General features: G+C 43.7%; 1 protein-coding gene and 1 long non-coding RNA gene across 2 annotated transcripts in view; one reads left to right on the forward strand and one right to left on the reverse strand.

Moving 5' to 3' along the window:
* Window positions 1–99: 99 nt before the first annotated feature.
* Window positions 100–9,130, reverse strand: LOC138826375 (endoplasmic reticulum resident protein 29). Its single transcript, XM_070021469.1, has 3 exons — window positions 8,863–9,130; window positions 3,155–3,293; window positions 100–916 (listed from the first exon to the last, which is right to left on the reverse strand). Exons 1-3 carry the CDS (start codon window positions 9,109–9,111, stop codon window positions 414–416), a joined length of 891 nt encoding a protein of 296 aa, XP_069877570.1. The 5' UTR covers window positions 9,112–9,130; the 3' UTR covers window positions 100–413.
* Window positions 9,131–21,785: 12,655 nt separating this feature from the next.
* LOC138826377 (uncharacterized) overlaps window positions 21,786–23,818 on the forward strand; it is a 53,968-nt gene continuing 51,935 nt past the window's right edge. The window contains exon 1 of the long non-coding RNA XR_011371696.1: window positions 21,786–22,018. This is a non-coding gene — a long non-coding RNA (uncharacterized lncRNA). The remainder of the gene's footprint in view (window positions 22,019–23,818) is intronic.

The following is a 23,818-nucleotide window of genomic DNA, read 5'->3' on the forward strand; positions in this document are numbered from 1 at the left end:
ATCTGCCTTGCAGCAGGATTACCAGGAACGTGGAGTAGATACCAGCTTAAAAATCCAAAAAAGCTGAAATACAATTCAAAGAAACCCACGTGGCTCCAGTTCTTAACCAAACACAGGGATGTTTATTGGATCAGAAACTTCTTGTAGTGGATGTGGACAGTACCCTCTTTATATAGCACCAATTCCTTCCCAGGGGGCCTTTTGCTGGCTGTCTGAGTGGAGCCATCAGCTCTCCCCAGATGGGCTTGAGAGATGCCCAAGCATGGTTAACGTCCAGACACACTCAGGGCTCAGGTTTAATAACACCTTTTCCAACTCCTCCCCCCTCCCCCCATCCATCCTACATGGGTCTCAAGGCCAACAGGTAACTCTTCCCTCCCTATCCCCAGCAAACCCTAGGAAACTGGAGCCTTTCACAGCTCCTCCTTCTCAGCCCCCTTCTTCTGGAAGGCAGTCAGGATGTTCAAGCTCTTCTGGAGCTCTTCCTTTTTCCCGTCACTCATCTTGTTCTTCTCAATCAGCTTGGTGATCCGGGTCATCTCAGACGCTGGGAAGTCCTCACCTTGGTCTAACACCTTCCCCATGATTTTTAGATACTGCTCAGCCCACTTCTTCTCAGTCTCCTTCACACTTGAGAGGTTGTCCTGCCCCTGTTTCAAGAGGGCCTGGCGCGCCTCCATGCTGGAGGCCCTGATGAACTCTCCCGCTAGGGTATCATACACAGGTAGGCAACCAGGCATACCCAGGTAGATCCCTTGCCCTTTTAGCCAGCGCTGGATGGCTCCAACTTTTACTGCCCCACTATAGGGGACTGGGTTTTCAAAGTCCCCATCCCGGAAGAGGTAGAAAACTGGGTAGCTCTCCTTGTCTAGCTTGTATTTCTCACTCAGCTCCAAGTTCAGCTTGTCACCGTAATCTGTGAGCAGAAACCAGAGATGAGGTGCAAGGCTATATCCATCTGGGGCAGAACACTGCTCTGGGGGCTGAGTGGAGAGGACTAGTCTTAGCTGTAGAGCAGTTCAAAGTAGGTTCTGAATTCTAATTATGCCATGGATAACTATGGCATTAATCAAGTTATTTAATCTTTATCTATGGTGCCAGAAGCTGTTCTAGGTGTGAGGCCTAGATTCAGAATGTGAGAAATCCAGGTTCTTACATTCTAACGGTGAGAAGAGAGATAGTGAACAAGTAAAATGAACTGACTCGTGACACAATGAAAACACTAAGAAAGCCCATTGCAGGTCATCATAGAGCTTGCCTGAAAGTACCAGCACCCAAGCGACCTGAATGTCCCTCAAACACATGAAGATCTGGGAAGCATGTCTCAGGGAGAAAGCAGTCCAAAGCACAGAAGCTCTGTAGACTGAGTTTAGAGGACAGGAGGCTTGTACAAATGGGGGCTTAAAGCAGGTGATCATTGAGGAAGTCCCTGTGTACTTGAGACCTAGTAAGAACTCTATGCTAAAATCTGTCCTTCCTAAGAGTAAACACCAGTCGTCAAAAGCTGCATTAATTCATTTCTTTTTTTTGGGGGGGGGAGGGGGGTCCGGTCGTGGGACCTGAACTCTGGGTCTGGGCGCTGTCCCTCAGCTCTTCAGCTCAAGGCTAGTGCTCTACCACGTGAGCCCCAGTGCCACTTCCAGCTTTTTTCTTTTTGCTTATGTGGTGCTGAGGAATCGAACCCAGGGCCTCATGCATGCAAGGTAAGCGCTCTACCACTGAGCCACCTTCCCAGCCCATTAATTCATTTCTTATACTTTGGCAAGAAGAAATGGCTCAGCTGACTATTACTGGGCAATAATGTTGATATTAATATAAGCAAGTGGGCTGTTTTTGTGTTTTTGTTACAGTATTGAGGATTGAACCTCAGACCTCACACTTACTAGGCAACTGTGTTGCCCCCTGAGCCACACCCCTGACTTTTTCTATTTTGAGATAAGGTCTTGCTAGGTTTTCCTAGGATGGCCTCAAGCCATGGGATTAAAGGTGTGCACTTGGCAACAAGTTTCATGACTTAAAAAAATGGGGGTGTGGGGGAGGCACAGTGCCTCTATGAAGTGGTTCCTCCAGACTCATCACAGAGGGAAACACATAAAACACAGCACAGTGACCAGGGTGAACATTTAGCTGTTGCTATCTGTTATTCAAAAAGGACCAAGGGAATTGACTGAAGTCCATTAAAATTGACTGGCTGCCATCTCTACCATGACCAAGCTTTGATAAGTGCCAGCCTCGTACAGGGAAAGCAGGTCTCTAGGCCGGGAGATCACAGCCGCCAGGAAAAACACTTAGGAGTACTGGGTGAAGTTACTCCACACCCCAGGGCCAGACGGTCACTAAACTTCTAGGGCTTTAGCCTTTCAAATGGAACGTGGAGATAACCCATCTTGTTTCTCAAGCAGGGTTCAATTGAAGATGAAAAATTTGATCATACCTGTATAGCCTGTTAAGTGTTGCTATTACATTTATTATTAAAAGCTGTCACTATGGACTGGTCACGGTGGCTCACACCTGTAATCCTAGCTAATCTGGGGACCAAGAGGTGAAGATCATGGTTCAAAGACAGCCCGGACAGAAAAATCTGTGATAGTGTCACCTCCAATTAACCACCAAAAAAACCAAGTGGAGCTATGGCTCAAGTAGTAGAGCACTAGCCTTGAGCAAAACAGCTCAGAGATAGCACCTAGGCCCTGAGTTCAAACCCTGAGGTTGGCACCAAAAAAAAGTTAGTGTGGTTCAGAGCTGCCCTTGAGTTAACAGTAAGCCAGTGTACTCAAGCTAAAGCCAAATTCCAATCATTTGAGCACATCCCAGACCTGGTTTTGGTATAAATGCTAAGGTGAAGATAGAGCCAACTATGCTGCTCCACTAAAAGGCCCCATGGCCCAGTCCTCTTCCGGGGAAGTTCAAAGTTCTCACTGCACCTTGAAGGCCAGCCAAGTGGAAGGTAAAGGTTGGGGGAAGGAGACTTCAAGGCTAAGCCTCAGGTTCCAAAGGCCCAGAATCTACTTGATGAATTCTTGATGTCCACAATCCCATTAAACCCTTGGGAGTGGCTCATCTGGGAAGACCCTGGTTATTCTCCCTTGGGAGCAGGGACACCATTCCTAACTTCCTCCCTCTCTGCCCTCCCAGTCATCCTGCTCATCCATACCTGAGATCCCCACCTCTGCCACCAAGAGATCATCACTGGAGGCCGAGTTTTCAGCCAGGCGCTTGAACTCATCCTGCTTCTCACCGTAGGGGTACTGGGTGTCGAACTTCACCAAGACGAACTTGCTTTTGGGAATGACCTGAGGGCGCATAGAGCTGAGCAAGTGGGGTGTTCCGGGAACATGGGGGGCTATTTCTCTTTCCCAAGGGGCCCCTGTTTCAGAAACATTGGAAACAAGCAAGCCCGTGAAGGAGACGGGCTCTCACAAACTACTATTTACTCATTTCACCCACTGAGTCACTTTATTTCGTGACTATCTGCTAAGCCTTGGGCACCTCAGGTGTATGTTCACACTAACTGAACATGTACAACGCTATCTAGAATAGACAAAGTTGTAGGGAAGCAAAATGAGTGCCTCTGTCTCTAAAGTCCCTTTTGGAAAGTTCCAGAAAACCTTAGCATGCACTCCATTGTCTCATCACACCTGCTGTCACCCCACTGCACCAGAAATCTGACAAAAACAAACCATCTGAAAGGAGTTGACTAAGTGAACTAGGCAAGTTCGGGCAGATAAGTTGGTGAAAGACCCTTGCTGGGCCTGTGTCCCCTCCCCAGACCACAGCTCCCTTGAACTGGACGACTGGGTCCTAAGCTGTGAAGGCCAAGATTTTCATTTCCATTGCAGTAAAATTTGCCCAAGATACCCTGATTTAGTGTGTTGACAATGTTATATACCCAATACTAGCTACTTGCAGATCACTGTCATCACCCCAATCCCTGTGGCAGCCAGGCAAGTACTCCACCTCATCCTCCCTGCCCCCATCAGCTCTATAGATTTGCTTATTGTGATAGAATCACACAATAGAGAGCCTTTTGTATCTGGCTTCTTTGCCTTAGTCTAATGCTTATAAAGATATTTTTATGAGCAGGGTGCCACTGGTGGTTCACGCCTGTCATCCTAGCTACTCAGGAGGCTGAGATCTGAGGATCATAATTTGAAGCCAGCCCAGGCAGGAACATCCATGAGACACATCTCCAATTAATCACTAGAAAACTGGAAGTGGCATGTGGCGCAATTGGTAGAGTACTAGCCTTGAGCTGAAGAGCTGAGGGACAGCGCTCAGGCCCAGAGTTCCAGCCCCATGACCAACAAAAATAAATAAATAAATAAATAATATTTTGGGATGGGGAGGCTAGTGAACTTTTCTGCCTAGGATGGCCTTGAACTGCCATCTTCCAGAGCTCAGCTTCTGAGTAGCTAGGATTACAGGTGTTAAATCATTAGTGCCTGGCTAGAATTTCATACCTCTTCAGGGCTGAATAGAAACAATGTATCAGACTGGGAATGTAGCTTAGTGGTGGACTGTTTGCCTAGCATTCATGAAGCCTTGGGTTCCATTCCTCAGTACCACATACACAGAAAAGGCCAGAAGTGGTTCTGTTGCTCAAATGGTAGAGTGCTAGCCATGAGCAAAAGCAAAGTGCTCAGGCCCTGAGTTCAAGTCCCAGGACTGCCTCCCCCCCCCAAAAAAAGAAAACATGTATAGGTTGACAAATACTCATGGTGGTTTCTACTTCGGGGGCTCCTGTAGATGGTACTTTAGTTAGAAACACTGCTTTCTTCTCCTCCCTTAACTTTTTTTTTCTATTCTAGTGGTCACCGTTGTCAGGTTTTCAGCTTTTCAGCATAGGCTGTCACTACCCATAATTATGTCAAGATGACATAAGTCCAGCAGAAACCAAAGAACCTAAATTAATGTTTTTGTTGGTCCCTACTTGTATATTGATGTCCATCTGGCTTTAGGTTTTGGAGACTATTAACAATGCCTAGACATGCAAGGTGGAAAGCCTCCAGAAAAAGCTGTGAGTGGTCACTAACACCCAAAAGCCTGAATTTTAGGGGCTGAAAAAGCAGGTAGTCTTAAAATATAAACCAGATCACATCCCTGTGGCTCAACTGGCCTTGTTTCAGTGCAGTGCACTGTACCCCCGCTTGCTATGCTGGCTGGAATTCTCTGCCTAGGCCACCTCTTTCTCAGACAAGCCTCAGTTCAAATGTCGCCTTCTAACAGTCTACCAATCATCTAATATTCCATCATTCCTTTCATAGCTTCCATCCTGATGATGTCTCTTCTTCACTGCGTTTATCACTCTGAAATTTCCACTGGCTTGCTTCTATCCTCTCCACTAGGACAGATGCTGGTGAGAATACAGCCATTCTGTGGCCTAGGTTCTGTATCCCTAGGGCCCCATCATGTCTGGAAATGTATGATGAACAGAACTCTGGTCACCTTTGGAAGCAGGTGCTACGATCTAGAGGTATGAGTGGGGAGGGTGAAAATGCTTCAAAAAAAAAACCCCAAAAACTATAGAACTGGGAAGGTAGCTCAATGGTTGAGTGCTTGCCTTGCACGCATGAGGCCCTGGGTTGTATTCCTCAGCACCACAAAAGCAGAAAAAGCTGGAAGTGACACTGTGGCTCACGTGGTAGAGTGCTAGCCTTGAGCTGAAGAGCTGAGGGACAGTGCCCAGGCCCAGAGTTTAGGCCCCACGACCCACAAAAAAACAAAACAAAACAAAAAAAAACCAAACATACTTGTCTCACTGCACAAATACCTGCCTACACTCGAGCTGGGGACATAGCTCAGTGGTTTGTGGTTGCCAGCATACATGAGGCCCTGGGTTGGACCTCCCCCCACCTCCCACGATGCAAAATAAAAAGGGGAGGAGGAGTATACTTATATAACAGGACAAAATTAATAATCATACAGTAATCTAATACCACTACAACTAAAAATGTTTACGTTCAACATTCTTAGCTAACAAGGATAAAGCAGTGGTTCTGAATAACAAATACTTGCATGAAGAACTTTCTATTCTATGCAGTCTGTATTTAACTGCTTTAGAAATCACTCTTCTCTGCCGGGCGCTGGTGGCTCATGCCTGTAATCCTAGCTACTCAGGAGGCTGAGATCTGAGGATCGCGGTTCAAAGCCAGCCCGGGCAGGAGAGACCGTGAGACTCCTATCTCCAATAAACCACCAGAAAACCGGAAGTGGCGCTGTAGCTCAAGTGGTAGAGCGCTCGCCTTGAGCTGAAGAGCTGAGGGACAGCGCCCAGGCCCAGAGTTCAAGCCCCACGACCGACATAAAAAAAAAAAAAAAAGAAATCACTCTTCTCTCATCCTTGAGGTAACTGTGGTACTTTATCTACAACCAAACAACTTCCTTCTTCAAAGCAGAGACTATTTTTGGACTCATTTTTTTCATTTATTTATCTAAAGAGGTCTCACTGTGGACCCCATGTTGGCTATAAACTTGGTATGTAACTCAAGATGCTCTGGGAATGTGGGGTGCTGGTGTCTTATGCCTAGCTACTGAGGAGGCTGAGATTTGAAGACTGCGGTTCAAAGCCAGCCTGGGCAGCAAAGTCTCAGACTTTTATCTCCAATTAACCACTCAAAAACCAGAAGTAGAGCTGTGACTCCAAGTGGCAGAACGCTAGCCTTGAACAAAAGAGCTCAGGGACAGCACCTAAGGGTCTTAGTTCAATCCCCACAACTGACAAAAAAATGTTGCAAAGGGTCCATTATGGACCAGACACCATTCCAAGAGAATACAATAGTGGGCAAAATAGACAGGGTCTTATTTAAAGGAGTGGACATTTCACTGTTTGTAAAGGGTAACAATAACAAAAAGGTATTAGAAACCCCTAAAAGGCAAAGCATAGAACAAGGCTGCTGGACAAAACCGCAGTATTTGAGGGCTGGGAAGGTGGCTTAGTAGTAGAATGCTTGCCTAGAATTCATGAAGCCCTGGGTTCGATTCCTCAGCACCACATAAGCCAAAAGAAAAAAGCTGGAGGTGGCGCTGTGGCTCAAGTGGTAGAGCGCTAGCCTTGAGCTGAAGAGCTGAGGGACAGCGCCCAGGCCCAGAGTCCAGGCCCCACAACTGGACCCCCCCCCAAAAAAAAGAAAAGAAAAAAACCCGCGGTGTTCAATAGTGAAGAGAGTGCCATTTTGCAAGAGACTGGAGAAAATACCTACTCATTCATTTCACCAATTGTTTTTATTGAACTTCTCACACACCTGCTGTGTGCATGGTCAGCAACAAAAGTGACCTGGTGCTTCACAGGTATGTAATAAGCTAGTTTCGAGACAGATGATAAAATTGGGAAGGAAAAAACAATCAGTTAAAGTACCCTACTGAAAAAACAATGCCTAACCCTTTGGCCTAGGAGTGTCCAAAACCTAGGGTTTGAGGAAGTAACATTTAACCTAAGCCTCAAAGAGAAGTAACTGGCTTTTCAATCCTGGGGAGTTCCAGTCACAAGGATCAGCTAGTGCACTGGCAGTAAGAAACTAGGAGTATTTGAAGGACAGAAGGAAGGTTTGTATGGCTGGGGCAGAGGGGGATATGGGGCAGATCATCTAAGACTTGCTTTGAGGTGGAAACAGGTCAGTCAGTTCAGTGCAGAAGCTAGTCTGACAGCCTAGGTCAGGGTGATAGCAGTAAAAATGGAACCACACACTGATGAGGAAATACTGGTAAGTCTCATGGTACAATGTCTCTGTCACACTTTGATTGTGATGAACCTGTTATACCTAGACTGGGAAATTACTGGAACAAGTGCCCAGACCATAATAAGCGAAGATTTCGACCACTGGAGAGACATATTTAGAATGCCACTTCTTGGTATCACTTCCCCCCAACGACTACAAAACAAGAAACTTTTAACTATCTCAACAAGTAGCTTGCCTAGTTACAGGAAGTTAAAGGTGGCTGTGGACAGATAGAAGAGGAGGGGGTTTTTACATTCAGCCTTCAATATCTCCACTCTCTTGTTGACCCAGTCCAGGATCCCACAATTTAAGAAAGGGGAATGGGAATGGTGGCAGGAGGTCCCAAACCCAGGATGTTCCCTTAAAAAGACTGGTTAAACTGGAGCATTTTGTGTGTGTGGGGGGGGGGGGGGGTAGGTCGTGGGGCTTGAACTCGGCTTGGGCGCCGTCTCTTAGCTCTTTCACTGGCCTTGAACTCTACCACTTGGGCCACATCGCCACGTCCGGCTTTCTAGTGGCTTACTGGAGATAAAAGTCTCATGGACTTTTCTGCCCGGGCTGGCTTCGAACCGTGATCCTCAGATCTCAGCCTCCTGAGCAGCTGGGACAACAGGTGTGAGCGACGGGAGCCGGGCCTGGAGCTTCTTTTTTTTTTTTTGGTGGTGGTGGTACTGGGATTTGAACTCAGGCCCTCGCCCTTGCTAGGCAGACCTTCTATCGCTTGGGCCCCAAACCCCGTCCGTGGGGCTTACTCTAAACGGATGCGCTTTTCAGGGAGATGGGTGCGGCTGACGGAGGGCAGAGCAGGCTGCAGCCCCCTCCCCGGGCAGAGCGAGCGCCCCGCGGCGCGCCGAGGTGCGGGCCGCGCCCGGCCCCGGCCCCACCGGCAAAGGGGAGGCGGGCGGGCACACGGCTCCCACCGCGGCACCTCCGCGACTCTCCGCGGCCGTGAGGAGCCGGGTGGCCCCGGACTCCACGGGGCCTACAGGATGGCGGGAAGCGCTGACGTGGTCTCCGCACGGACGCCGCCTCTTCCCGGCCCTCCGTGCCCAACGTCTCCCCTCCCACCCGCCCCCGGGCTCGCGGTCCCACGGGTCCCCTCCCCACTCCGGCGGCACCTGCGCGCTACGTCCCCGGCCCCCGTTACCTTATAGAAAGTGATCGTGTCCAGGGGAAGGGCGCCCTTGGTGTGCAGGCCGTTGCCGCCCTGCGGAGCGGAGAGGAGGAGGAGTCCCAAGAGGAGGGGATGCAGTGGAGAGAGAAGGGCGGCGCGGGTCATGGCGGCAGCCAGAACGCCGGATTCCGGGAGCCGGTGGTGGGAAACCTGTAGCGAGGACGCGCGGAGCCGGCAGACACGTGACGGGAAGGGCGGGGCCACGCGTGCGCACTCGGACATCTGGGTAAGCACGAGCAGGTCTAGGGTGGGAGGGAGGGGCCTCCTGACGGGACGGGGAAGTGGAACCGGTCGCGCACGCGCTCTTGGAGATGCTCGCGCGGGCTACCGGCGACGGCGGATCACGTGAGCTGGGGGAGGGTGAGAGTGGACTGTCGCGCGCGCGCAGTCGGCTCGTTTCGCCTCGGTTGGCCGGGTTGGCGGCGCCTCGTGAGATGAGGCGCGAAGAGCGCGATCTGGGTCACGTGAGCAAGGGAGGCGGGGCGAAGTGAGCCTGCCGCGCACGCGCAGGCGGCCAGGCTTCCCTCGCGGGCGGTCGCGTGAGGAGAGGCGCAAAGCGCGTGTGCGACGAAGCTTTGGGAATTCCTTCGCTGAGTTTCCTAGCTCTCTTCCCTCTCCTTGGAAGCGACTAGGCCGGCCATCATGCCCTGCTGCCTGTGGTCCGTCTGGAAGTCGGTTGGAACCCGTTATTACTGTGCTGTTTCCCTCAGCCCGCCCCGTGAGCCTCAGTCGAGGCGCCGCGGCCTGGTTAGGCCTCAGACCCTCCCCTCTCCTGGGCCGGTCTGCCCGGGAGAGGCCTGTTGCCCGAGTGCGGCCCCGGGGAGGCAACGCAGGCTGAAAACCTGCCCACCTGGGTTTTGGGCTCCAGGAAACTTGACAGACTTCATTCAGCCACGCGCTGTGGTGCAAGCTTGCAATCCCAGCACGCTGGAGATTGAGCCCGTGAGCCCGGCCCTGCGCCAAACATGTTATGCCGCATCGTGGTTTTGCCTGTGGGAAGTCAGCGTAGAGGTGAGCAAGACTCTGCTGAAGGAACTCTTGTTGGGAAAGGAGACATAGGAATGATAATATAACCAGTACCTCATATTGCCCACTGGTACTAGGGCTTGAACTCAGCCTGCATACTGTCCCTGAGTTTAGTTTAGTTTTGGTTTTTTTTCTCAAGGTTAGTGCCCTACAACTTGAACCACAACTCCACTTCTGGATTTTTTGTGGTTAATTGGAGATAAGAGTCTCACAAAGCCAGAAGTGGCGCTGTGGCTCAAGTGGTAGAGCGCTAGCCTTGAGCTGAAGAGCTGAGGGACAGCGCCCAGGCCCAGAGTTCAAGACCCATGACCGACACACACACACATCATACACACACACAGTCTCACAGACTTTCCTATCTTGGCTGGTTTCAAACTGTGATGCTCATATCTCAGCTTCCTGAGTAACCAGGATTACGGATGTGAGCTACTGGTGCACAACAGTCCGACTGAGTTTGAATGTTGTGTCCACTTGGTAACTCTGGTCTTAGAGGAAGGACAGCTGTTTGTGGGTGGGTGGGTTGAAATCTTAGGATTTGAATTCAGTGCTTTAGGCAAGTGCCCTACCACTTGAGTCACATTTCCATCCCTTTTTGCTTTACTTTAAAATTTCAGATAGATTTTCATGCTTTTTGCTTAGGGACAGCCTCAGACAGAAATCCTTTTGCCTAAGCAGAAGTGGACCATTACTACCAACTTGAGAATTGACAATTGTTAATTAGCTTCTTCATTTGTAAAAACAGGAATAATACTAATTTTTGTTGTAATCGTTGTTCAAGACCTGGACTCAAACTCAGTTTCTAACGCTTTACAACCATTGGCAAGCACCCTACCACCTGAGCCATGCCTCCAACCCCAATACTACTACTTATTAACTCATAGGCTGTGTAAAGGATTAAAATGGCCAGGATAGATTTTTTTTTTTGTTGGTCGTGGGCCTTGAACTCTGGGCTTGGGCACTGTCCCTCAGCTCAAGGCGAGCGCTCTACCACTTGAGCCACAACATCACTGCTGGTTTTCTAGTGGTTTATTGGAGATAAGAGTCTCATGAAGTTTCCTGCCCAGGCTGACTTTGAACCTCCATCCTCAGATCTCAGCCTCCTGAGTAGCTAGGACTACAGGCGTGAGCCACTGGCACCTGGCTGTCAAGGATAGATCTTTACACATAGAAAGCACTTGAAAATTTACATCAATTATTTTTAGAAATCTTTAATTTTTAGAAGCATTTTGTTTAAATATTTTACCACACTAGTATGTTCCTTTATATCTATTTGAGTTACATGCTCCTGGTAGAAGTTTAATGATGCTGGGTGCCAGTGGCTCACCCTGTCATTCTAGCTACTCAAGAAGGTTGAGATCTGAGGATGGAGCTTCAAAGCCAACCAGGGCAGCAAAGGATCCCTATGCTCTTATCTCCAATTGATCAACAAAAAGCCTTAAGGGATAGTACCTAGGCTCTGAGTCCAAGCCCCAGGACCGGCATTCCCCCCAATTTTTTTTTAATGAAGGGGCCAATTTCAACGGATGTGTAATATATATTGTACCCATGACATTAAATGAAAGCTCAGATGTATTTGAACTTGTTTAGGAGTTTTTTTTGCTACAAAAGGGAAAACAAAGTAAGTACCACCTGCTTCATTGTGTGGGTTTGGGCTAGAAAAAGGAAGAGGGCACGAGTTTCCAAAGATACTCCAAATGGAAAAATGCTTAATATACTTAAGGCAGGGTTTAATTTGAATCTCTAAATGTTGGAAGGTAGCATGCACATATTAGAAGGAATGCTAAAGAGAAAAGTTCTCTCAGATTGAGTATGTTGTCAAGAACAGCCCAAGTTTGGCATGGCTATTCTCTGAACAATTTGAGATTTGTACTTAGACAAGAGTCTTTTGTCCAAAAACATTTCTTTTTTTTTGGGGGGGGGGTCTGGTTGTGGGGCCTGAACTCTGGGCCTGGGCGCTGTCTCTCAGCTCTTCAGCTCAAGGTTAGCGCTCTACCACTTGAGTCACAGCACCACTTCTGGCTTTTTTCTTTTTGCTTATGTGGTGCTGAGGAATCAAACCCAGGGCCTTAGGCATGCAAGGCAAGCGCTCTACCACTGAGCCACCTTCCCAGCCCCTCCAAAAGCATTTCTTATTACTTGATGATGGTTATTACTATCCCCACCCTTATTAAGTAGGCATATAATTCCCCAAGACCTTTTGCTGGAGATTTTTGATATCCTAGTATTTTTATATTATTATTAAGAAGTTGTACAAAGAAGTTCCAACTTCGTAAGTCAGGTTATGAGTACAGTGCATCTTGATCAACGTCACCTCTTCCATCATTTCCTAGGACTTGAATTTTAGCTTAAAGTTATTACAACAATCTTTTTATTTAATAATGCCTGATATTCCACTCCAGAGTATTATCTTAACCTGACAGGAATATCATGTTTTAAGTTATTCCAGCCATGCAAGTGACCCAATTTATATCATTAAGAAATATTTGGAACCAGTAACTGGTGGCTCATGTCTGTATTCCTAGCTACTCTGGAGACTGATATCTGAGGACCATGGTTGAAAGTCAGCCTAGACAGAAATGTCCACAAGACTTTTATCTCCAAAAAATACTCAGAAAAAGCTGGAAATGGTGCTGTGGCTCAAGTGGTAGAGAGCTAACCTTGAGCACAAAGAGGCTCAGAGACACTGTCCAGTGTCCAGACTCTGAGTTCAAGCCCCCTGACTGACAAAAAATATTTGGGAGGTGGAGTGTGGCTCAGTGCAAGCATGAGGCTTTGAGTTCAAACTGCAGTACAGTCACAGTTTTGGGGGGTTGGGGTTATTGCTCAGTCAGATAGAATATATGCTTGGTATTTTTGCAGCCCTAGGTTCAATCCTTAGCACCAAACATTTGCAGAATATGAAAGTATGGTTAGATTAAAGATCAGTGAAGACTTACATGAATGCCCTTTCTTGCTTTCTCTTTCCTACAGTATTTTTTTGTTGGAATCTTACTAGTCCTTTGAAATCCTGTTTACATGCCACTGTTTTCATTGTTGCTATATGCAGATAGTTTGAGTTTTTGGCTTTCTAGCTCTTTCCCTAGTATATTATAAGCTCCTGAAGACTAGAAATGTATCTTACTTACCTTTAAATCTCCTAAAGCACTCTGCTTCCCAGAATACTGATACTTAGGTATAAATATTTTTTAAATGAATAGTGTAATTTAGTAACATTTTTGTTAGAAATTTTGGATTCACAATATTTAAGTAGATGTTAATATTTAATATGATAAGCATGAATAACCTCCCCTTTCCTAAATTTTTACTGTTATTACTAAAACTTTATTAGTTGAATATGGAATCTCTCTTTCCCTTCACTGCTTCTGAAGTCTCAAAACAGGGACAAGTTTTAAGCAAATCTCCCTTATACTCCATTTATTTCTTTTTTGGTTTTTGTGTTCCATCTCTTTTACAGCTTTATCTTTTACTATAACTCATTCTCTCTGTTTTCTCTTCATTCTTCCTGCTTGTAGTACCTTTCTACAATTTTTAATACTTCTTGGTACCTTTATTTTCTTGTCACCTGCTCTTTCTGTTTTTGGACTTTTTCTTTGGCTTTGCCCTCAAGGTACCAAACAATATAAGATTAGATAGGGAGGAGTCCAGCTGGGGAAAAGTCCAACTACCTGTTGGCAGCTTTGGGATTTAGAATCTGACAAAGAGGATCCGCTGCTTGAGGGGATTTTGGGACAGAAGTCCCCATGGCCTTCCTGGGAGAGGCCAGCACCCAGGAGGACAAATGGGACTCTGAGGTGAAAAGCTATTCCTAGCTCCTCTTTCTACCTCTCTGTTCTGTATTTTTTTTTTTTTTTGGTCGGTCATGGGGCCTGAATTCTGGGCTGGGGCGCTGTCCCTCAGCTCTTCAGCTCAAGGCTGGCTCTCTACCACTTGAGCCACAGCACCACATCTGGCTTTTTCTGCTTATGTATGCTAAGGAATTGAACCCAGAGCCTTGTGCATGCAAGGCAAGCACTGTTCCATTTAGCCACCTTCCCAGCCCTCTGTTCTGTATTTTTTATCCACAGTTAATTAACTTTTCTTCTTTATCATTTACTATTCTGTTTTATGTCTGTCAACTTCATTAGGATTTGTCTTTGTAACTCATTCTTTCTGTATTCTGCCTCCTCACTGTCAAAATTAATTTTTCTACTTCTCCAGCTTATTAGTTCCCAGTCAACTTTTCTTTTTTTATTCACCTTATTTTATTATTTCATTATAGTTTGTCTGGTCTTCTTTTTCCTGTAGTAGTGAAATCCTGGGGATTTCACATGCTAGGCAAGTGCTTTACTACTAAGTTATAGCCCTAGTCCTTGTTTTTGTTGAGACGAGATCTTCCTATATCTTGACTCATTGTGCACAAGCTGGTCTTGGAATTACAGGCATGAGCCACCATGTTCAAGTTCAGTCATTTTCTATTCTTTTTATTTTACTGATTCCTAGAGGAGTAGGAAGATGAGAGAAACAAAGAAGCCACCCTGCCTTCTTAGAGCCTGATCAGCCTTTTCACTCATTCTCACACTTGTAAATTTGATTAGGCTTCAAAGAAGAATTTGTGCTAAAGAGATGGTTAATAAACAGAGATTTGTGTTAGATTGAATATCAAATGTAAAAGTATATTTTTGTTTCACTTGGATGTTTTCTGCAATAAAGTGGGTACAGTTTGTCATGGTTATTCTGAGGTATGTTCATTTAGTTTTGTATACGATGACTGTCTAGCACAAGCAAAGCAAAATTGGAGAATGTTGCAGTTTTTTACTCTTTAGTTAGAAATGACATTCTTCACTATGTTAATAACTTTCGAATTAAGAAACAACAATAATAACCAAAAAAGAGACTGAAAGATAACATTTAAAATCAGTGGACAAACTGGTCAAAAACTGCAAAATCAATGGCAAAGTGCTTTCTTCAGTATCCCATGTATTAAAAATTAAAACTGATATAGAGAAGATTGATATAATTTCTAAAGAACAGTGACGTGCAAATTCATAAGTCATTCTATATTTCATAAAAATATTTGTGATTTATTTTACATTAGTTGCATCAATAAAATTGTTAAAAATAAATAGCAAGAGTAAAGAAGTCTTAGGATCCTGCTTTAATGACGATCAATTATATCTCTTATAGATTCAACCTCACTTATTACCTATGCTGTATTCCAGAATGTACAGAAATCTCCGGAGATGAGCAATTCTTTCAGTTGAATTTGAACTTTTAGTAACTTAGGCATTGAAATAAGTAACAAAGAAACAGTACCTCTAAATGATGGAATCAATTTATGAACTGTTTGTAAATTCCTCATTATAAGGTAGAGATATTTTAGGAAATGTCAATACTGCTCCCTTTTCTTCCAGGCAATATTTTAATTATAACATTGAATTTTCAGATATTGATTATCATGTTAGGTTTCTTTGGTATATATTATCAAGGAAACAGTATTGAAATACTAAAGCCTACATTCACTCTAAGAATGGGAGAGTCCTGATTATTATATCCTAGGAAAATTATTAGAGATAGTTCCCTGACTTTGGTATATGTAGATACTTGTTTTGCTATTCTGTCCATTTAGTTTGGGATGGAGAACATTTGGGCCATGAAAATTATTTCTGTGGTCCAAGAATGATGTTACAAATATCCAAATGGCCCTTGAAAGAAAAGTTTCCTTATCCCTGTTCTAGGCAATTAAAATTTAATGTTGAACAAAATTACATCCTTGGTAAAACTATTCATTCCAAAAAGACCAAGTTAAAGCCTTCCTTACTAATAGAATATAGGGAAAGTGGTATATTTACTAGCTCAGAGAACATTTTAAGAGTTTAACAACTGTTTTTCTTTTTTTTTTTTTTTTTAGTTATTTGTTGTGTTTTTTTTTATTGTAAAGATACTATACAGAGGGTTACAGTTACATGAGTGAGGTAATGAGTACACTTCCTCTTGAACATTGTTACCCCCTCCATTGTTTTCCCCCTACCATCCCCTCCCTCCCTCCCTTCCCCGAGGTTCTTTTTTTTTTTTTTTTTGATTGTGATTAAGTGATTACTTAATTTCCGGAAATTCACAGTATTGTGGAATAATGATGCTCATTTAAAGTCACAAGTTCATTCTAACTTTCCTGGAGCAAATTGTCTATCACAGTCTGTGATATATAACGGTGCTCACATGTTATATACCATATATAACAACTGTTTTTCTAAACATAGCTCAAGGCTGTTTGCCAGTGGCTCACACCTATAATACTAGTGACTCCTAGCCTCCTAGGAGACTGAGATCTGAAGATTGTAGTTCAAAGGCAGCCCAGGCAAGAAAGTCCATGAGACTCTGTTTCCAATTAGCCTGCAAAATGGCAGATAAAGGCATTACTAAAGTGGTAAAGCAATAGCCATGAGCAACCCAGGGAGAGCAAGAGGCCCATATACAATACAAACAAAGTGATTGTTACATTTTCCTAGCTACATCATTTACTAAATGAAGATTTTGACTTTTGGTAGATACAGTCACTCATTTATTTGAGCTTCTCTGACCTGCTCCTGGGAATTTGTCGACTCACTGAAGCACTTTTCTATAGAACTTCCCTAGCCCATAAGGACATCATCTGCTATAACCTGCAAACAATTGGACAGGTAAGTGCTATTAGACTAACCGTATTTTTCAAGGGTGCACACACAATCAAACCTAAATAAGAAGCTGAGGATATATATTCTGGGAAATATAGAGGTATTTTTTATTGTTATACATTGAAGAATAGCTTTCATTATTTTTCATAATATACATAACTGCTACCACTCATGGTACTATGTGCTTGTAGTTCCAGCATTCAAGAGGTAGAGGCAAGAGGATCAGAGTTCAAGGTCAGACTGTGCTAAATAGCAAGACTCTGTCTTAAAACAAAATCCAATAGAAAACACTACTTATCTGTTATGGAAATTTTGGAAAATTCAGAGAGGTATAAAGATAAACAATTAAAAAATCAGCCATGTGCTAGTGGCTCTTGCCTGAATCCTAGCTACTCGGAGCTGAGGATCAAGGTACAAAGCCAGCCCAAATGAAAAAGTCTATGAGGCTCTTATGTTTAGTTAACCACCAAAAAGCCAGAAGCAGAGCTGTGGCTCAAGTGGTAGAGCACCAGCCTTGAACAGAAAAACTGACATGCACACACACAAAAATTGCCCAGTCATCATAATAATTTTAATATTATATGTGTGTATACACTTTTTTTTGTGCCAGTTCTAGGGCTCTATCACTTGAGCCATAGCTCTACTTTTGGCTTTTTTTGTGGGGGGGGAAGAATTAGTTTATTGGATAAGAGAAGAGGCTGACAGACTTTCCTGCCCAGGCTGGCTTTGAACTGTGAGCCTCAGATCTCAGCCTGTTGAGTTGCAAGAATTACAGGCTTGAGCCACCAGTGCCATCAGTATCATATCTATGTATAATGTGTGTGTGTGTGTGTGTGTGTGTGTGTGTGTGTGTGTGTGTGTGTGTGTGTGTGTGTGTGTGTGTGTGTGTGTGTGTGTGTGTGTGTGTGTGTATTTGATTGGTTGTTTGGCTTGAACTCAGGGCCTAGGCACTGTCCCTGAACTTTTTTCTTTTTTTTTTTTTTTTTTAGTCAGTTGTGGGCCTTGAACTCTGGGGGCCTGGGCACTGTCCCTGAGCTCTTCAGCTCAAGGGGAGCGCTCTACCAGTTAAGCCACAGCACCACTTCTGGTTTTCTAGCTGTTAATTGGAGATAAGAGTCTCACAGACTTTCCTACCTGGGCTAGCTTTGAACTGCGATCATCAGATCTCAGCCTCCTTAGTAGCCAGGATTACAGGTGTGAGCCACCAGTGCCCATCTGAACTACTTTTACTCAAGGCTAGCATTCTACCATTTGAGCCACAACACCACTTCCAGCTTTTTTGTTTATGTGGTACTGAGGAAGTGAACCCAAGGCTTCATCTATGCTAGACAAACACTCTACCACTAAGCCATTCTCAGCACCTGTATATTTTTAATACACAAAGTAGTGTTAATACTTTTTGTAATCAGCTTTTATTAGTCAAAATATTTTGACCATATTTCTATGTAATGAGTTACACTTTTCTGCAACCACTTTTGAAATGACAGCATAGTTTTATATTATTGGGATATAATAAACACTGGAGTTTGAAAACCGGACGTGGTGCTGTCTCAAAGTGGTAGAGCACTAGCCTTGAGCAAAATGAGCTCAGGGACAGCAAGTTCAAGCCCCACAATCACAAAAAGCACATGAACAACAACAAATCCTGGTGAAAGTAACCTTATTACACTGTTGGGGGGAATGTAATCAATTGCAACCACTTTGGAAGGTGTTGTGTAGATTCTTCAAACAACTAAACACAGAATAACCCTATGATCTAGGGATACCACTCTTGGGCATTTACCTTTGGGTAGAAGTAAATACAGGGGATGGGAAGGTGGCTTAGTGGTAGAGTGCTTGCCTCACATGCATTAGGCCTTGGGTTCTATTCCTCAGCACCACATAAGCAGAAAAAGCTGGAAGTGGCATTGTGGCTCAAGTGGTAGAGCTAGTCTTGAGCTAAAGAGTTGAGGGGCAGTGCCAAGGCCCAAAGTTTAGGCCCCACAATCAACAAACAACACAATAACAAGTAAATAATACAGTAAAGGTACTGCTTGCTAGACAGTCTGCCACCTCAACCACTTGGCTAGAACTTTCTGCTTCTTTTTGTGCTGGTTTTGGAGCTTGAACTGAGCCTGGATGCTGTCCCTGAGATTTTTTTTTTACTCAAGGCTAGTGTTTCTACTACTTGAGCCACAGCTCTGCTTCTGGATTTTTGGTGACTAATTGGACAGAAGAGCGTTGCAGACTTTCCTGCCTGTGAGCAGCTGGTGGGCATTTAGTGGCATGGTTATTTTTGAGGCAGTGTCTTGCTTTATGTCTGTTTTGGCTTTATACTGTGATTCCTTGACTGCCATCTCAAATAGAATTATAGATTTGAGCTACCTTGCCTAGCTACTTTCTGCTATTCAACCCATCTGTTATCTCTTGCCTCAGCAGGCTAAGGCTATTTATATTGCCTTTAAATATACTTGGCAGATATTACCTTTGAGGTCCCTCCTGTGCTTAGAAGGTAAAGATGGGTGAATTAAAGACAATCTCCTTGAGCTGATCCCATGGAGAAACACCAGAAATAAGGAAAGAAAGATAAATGAGTTATAATGCTATAACACTGTTTCACTCTGTCATCTTCTTTTCCTCCTTCACTCCCTCCCTTCCTTCCTTCCTTCCTTCCTTCCTTCCTTCCTTCCTTCCTTCCTTCCTTCCTTCCTTCCTTCCTCCCTTCCTCCCTTCCTCCCTTCCTTCCTTCCTCCCTTCCTTCCTTCCTTCCTTCCTTCCCTCTTTCCTTTTATCTTTCTTTTGAGACAGAGTTTTGCTATGTAGTCCTAGCTTACCTTGAACTCACAATCCTCTTGTCTTAGAATTCTTAGTGCTGGGATGAAGGCATACACCATCATTTTGCTCATTTATCCCCTATGGTGGATTTTTGAGAATTCTTATATATTCTAGAATCAAGTCCTTTATGTATATATATTGCAAACATTTATTCCCTGTCTATAATTCAGTCGTAGGGTTTGAACTCTGGGCTTGGGCGCTGTCCCTCAGCTCTTCAGCTCAAGGCTAGTACTCTCTAACTTGGGCCACAGTGCCACTTCTGATTTTCTAGTGGTTTATTCAATAAGAGTTTGACGGTGCCCCTCAGTAGATGAATGGATCGAGAAAATATGGTATATATACACAATGGAATTCTATGCCTCCATAAGAAAGAGTGATACTGCCCCATTTGTTAGGAAATGGAAAGACTTCGAAAAAATTATACTAAGTGAAGTAAGCTAGGCGCAAAGAAACATAGGTTCCATGGTTGCCCTTATTTGCAATAACTAGTATATCTGAGACAAGCAGAAAATGTCAGATAAGATGACATTAAGTGAAATGAACCTCAAGATAAGGACACAGGTGGTTTTTTTCTTTCTTGCTATCGTTTCTAACGTATTTATAAGGTACCATGTGATTTTTTTGTTGTTGCTTTGTATATCCCTCCCCCCATGGTATAACCCCTGTTTTCACTGTATTTGATGTTGGTATAATTTGGAGAGTGGAAGGGAAAAAACAAATTGCTTAAATAGGGATACAGGTTGACCCATTGCAACAATTAGATGTGCAAGACGCTATGTTGAAAAACGAATTTTAAATTTTAGGTGGGATTGGGAGGGGCGGGGATGTAGTTGTGGAGATGGGAGGGAAGGGATGGTAGGGGAAAAACCGAGGAGGCAACAATGTTTGATAAGAAATGTACTCATTACCTTGCTCATGTGATTGTAACCCCTCTGTACAGTATTTCCAAAATAAATTAAAAAAAAAAAGAGTTTTATGGACTTTCCTGCCTGGGCTAGCTTTGAACCTTGATCCTTACATCTCAGCCTCCAAGTAGCTAGGATTACAGGCATGAGCCATTGGCACCCAGCTTCATTTCACATACTTAACATTTATTTTTCTTTTTTCATGTGGTGTTAGAGATCAACTAGTGCCTCATGCATGCAAGGCAACATTACTAAGTTGTACAGTTTTCAAGAGCAATAGTGTTAATTTGATGAAGTCCAGTTTATTAGTTTGGCCTTTTGGTGCTACATCTAAGAAATGTTTGCCTAATCCAAAAAAATCCATTTTGGGGTGGGGAGGAAGATTACAATAACCATTTTTGTTATTGATGTTGAAAACAGGAATTCTTGCCCTTAAACTTTGTCCTGCCAATTCCTTATTATGCCATTCTTTTATTTTTGTAAGGATCTTTTAAAAAAAGTTCAGCATAGTGATCCAGTATGTTTATAAATATCCAGCATATTTATTTCTTTTGAATGGAAATAGCCTAGATTGCTATTCATTGAAGATGTTTTCTTTCCTTAAATTTATTTGGTAGTTTAAGCCCCCAGATCAAATATGCTAATGATATTAAGAGATGGAAACTTACTTTGACTAGGGTGTTTAGGAGCAAGGCCTTAACGAAGTGACTAGGATATGTAAGGTCTTTATAGAGTGGAGACCCCACGGTGAATCTTGGTGGATAAGCAGAGGGAGAGTAACATACATAGACAGACATGTATGTTCCTTGTTTATTGCTGTGATGTTCTACATCATGCTAGGACTCTGCTAGCAAAAGAGTTATTACCAGACAAAGACCGTAGAATTTGTAACTTCTGGACTAGGAATCAAAGGAAGCCTTTTTCTTCAAAAGGAACCTGCCAGGACTAGGAAGGTGGCTCAGTGGTAGAGTGCTTGCCTAGCATACATGAAGCCCTGGATTTGATTCCTCAGTACCACATTAAAAAAAAAGTCAAACAAAAGGAACCTGCCTCAGGTATTTTGTTACCATACTGAAAATAGACCACTATAGCTATTATGATTCTAAATTAAAATCCATATTGTCTTTTCAATTAAAAAAATAGTACAAGGGATGGGAAGGTGCTCAGTGGTAGAGTGCTTGCCTTGCATGCATGAGGTTTGATTCCTCAGCACTACATAAGCAGAAAAAGCCAAGAAGTGGCACTGTGGCTCAAATGGTGGAATGCTAGCCTTGAGCCAAAGAGCTGAGGGACAATGCCCAGGCCCAGAGTTCGGTCCCCATGACCAACAAAAAATAAAAATTAAAAATTAAAAAAATATATAAATATTAGAAGATTTCATAAAAGTGGAGTACTTAGGTAAGAGGAGGTGAATAATTCTGTTGCTCTTCTGAACAATCAAAAGGATATATAGTAAGTTGAACTTATTTTAGGTAGGTTTGAGTGAAATACCTAGAAGTGATCTCATTTGTGTGGTATGGATACTGATGGTATATTATCAACAAGCCAGTAGTTAGGATTCTAATACTAGAAAATAATAGATTTTAGGAAGTTAGAGTGGGACAGTTATGATGGGGTGCTTTGATTTTTGTCTAGATATTCTACATTTCCTCATTTCTTTACACTGTCAGTTACATCTGGTATCTGTATACAGAGCTGAGAATGAAACAGAGTGGACAGAACACATCTCCTCTGGTAAGTTTTATTCAGAACTAATAGTTAAGAATAGTAGGAAGTGGTGCTGTGGCTCAGTTGGGAAGCGCTAGCCTTGAGTTGAAGAGCCGAGGGACTGTGCCCAGGCCCAGAGTTCAAGCCCCACGACCGCAAAACAAAACAAAACAAAAACTCCCAGAATAGTAGGCTAAAATAAGCCTATATATCCATGCCAAACAGTATAAGCACTCAGCACTAGAGGCACATTTTTTTCAGGTTAATCAAAGAAAAAAACATGTTGCCACTGAATTTCTATTCTGTTGACATTACTTCCTCTTCTCCATTGCTGTACACATATTAAAAAAAGGTTTTATTATAGGAAACATAATTTAGCAGTACTGCTAATCCTGCTATTTCTGCCTGGTTTGATTCAATAAGGGAAATCTTTGGCTCCATGTCAATCTATCATTGTTACTATAGTAAAGGAAAAGATCTTGGAGAAAGCCAGGGGAGGCGCTGCATTTGTTACATTGGGATTGGCAATACAGACTTGGAAGAGGGAGAGCATTTGTTCTCCTCTGCTATATTAGTATAATCTGTGATGATGACAGTATTGGTTTGCAGAAAGTCAAAGTGGATCTAAAGAAGGTGGATCTTGGCTTCTTCAATTCACAAACAGGATTTGAGACACTGTCCAGTATTGTAATGATAAGAGAGGAGAATGCTAAGTCAGCACATCTGAACTTTTAATGTATACATGTGCATATTTTACATATTACATATTCCCCTGTTTAAGTGTAAAATTCAGTGATGTTTTTAGTAAACTTACCAAATTGTGTATTATAATCGACCCTTTTCGCCCTGGGCAACCATTATTTTACTTTTTGTTTCTATCCATCTGCCTTTCTGGACATTTCACGTAAATGCAAAAATAATATATGTGATATCTTGTATATTGTTCTTTCATGTAGTATATATAATGCTTTGAAGTTTGTACATTTTAGCATGTATGAATAATTCCTTTTTTCCTCGGCGCCAGTGGCTCATGCCTGTAATCTTAACTACTTGGGAGGCTGAGATCTGAGGATCAAGGTTCAAAGCCAGCCCAGGCAGAAAAGTCTGTGAGAGGGGCTGGGAAGGTGGCTCAGTGGTAGAGTGCTTGCCTCGCATGCATGAGGCCCTGGGTTCAATTCCTGAGCACCGCGTAAACAGAAAAAGCCAGAAGTGGCGTTGTGGCTGAAGTGGTAGAGGGCTAACCTTGAGCTGAAGAGCTGAGGGACAGCACCCAGGCTCAGAGTTTAAGCCCCACAATGGACAAAAGAAAAGAAAAGGAAAGTCTTTGAGACGCTTATCTCCAATAAACCATTCAGAAAACTGGAAGTGGCGCTATGGCTCCAGTGGTAGAGCACTAGTCTTGAGCTGAAGAGCTGAGGGACAGTGCCCAGGCCCGGAGTTCAGGCCCCATGACCAATAACAACAACAACGAATTCCTTTTTATTGCTTAATAGTATTTCATTGCATATTAATTGAGTTTTTTGTTGTTGTTGTGTTTTTGTGTGTGTGTGTGCTTATCTTGGGACTTGAACTCAGAGCCTGGGCACTGCCTCTAAGCTTTTTTTATTCAAGGCTACCTCTCTACCCCTTGAGCTACAGCACCACTTCTGGCTTTTTCTATGATTAATTTGAGATGAGAGTCTCATGGGTTTTCCTGCCCAGGCAGGCTTCAAACTGCAGTCCTTGGATCTCAGCCTCCTGAGTAGCTAGGATTACAGTTGTGGGCCAACAGCACCTGACTTATCCTGGTTTTTGTTTTGTTTTGTTTTGTTTTGTTTTGTTTTGTTT

The sequence above is a fragment of the Dipodomys merriami genome, unplaced genomic scaffold (assembly GCF_024711535.1).
Source record: "Dipodomys merriami isolate MVZ:Mamm:240054 unplaced genomic scaffold, mDipMer1.0.p SCAF_142, whole genome shotgun sequence".
Lineage (NCBI taxonomy): Eukaryota > Metazoa > Chordata > Mammalia > Rodentia > Heteromyidae > Dipodomys > Dipodomys merriami.

What these genes read in the sequence shown, in the direction of transcription:
- LOC138826375 (XM_070021469.1), bottom strand. Translation starts at nt 9,111, where the DNA reads ATGTCCGAGTGCGCACGCGTGGCCCCGCCCTTCCCGTCACGTGTCTGC. An exon ending in ACACGATCACTTTCTATAAG is followed by an intron (nt 3,294 to 8,862) that starts GTAACGGGGGCC and finishes ATGCGCCCTCAG; the next exon opens with GTCATTCCCAAAAGCAAGTT. An exon ending in GGCAGAGGTGGGGATCTCAG is followed by an intron (nt 917 to 3,154) that starts GTATGGATGAGC and finishes TTCTGCTCACAG; the next exon opens with ATTACGGTGACAAGCTGAAC.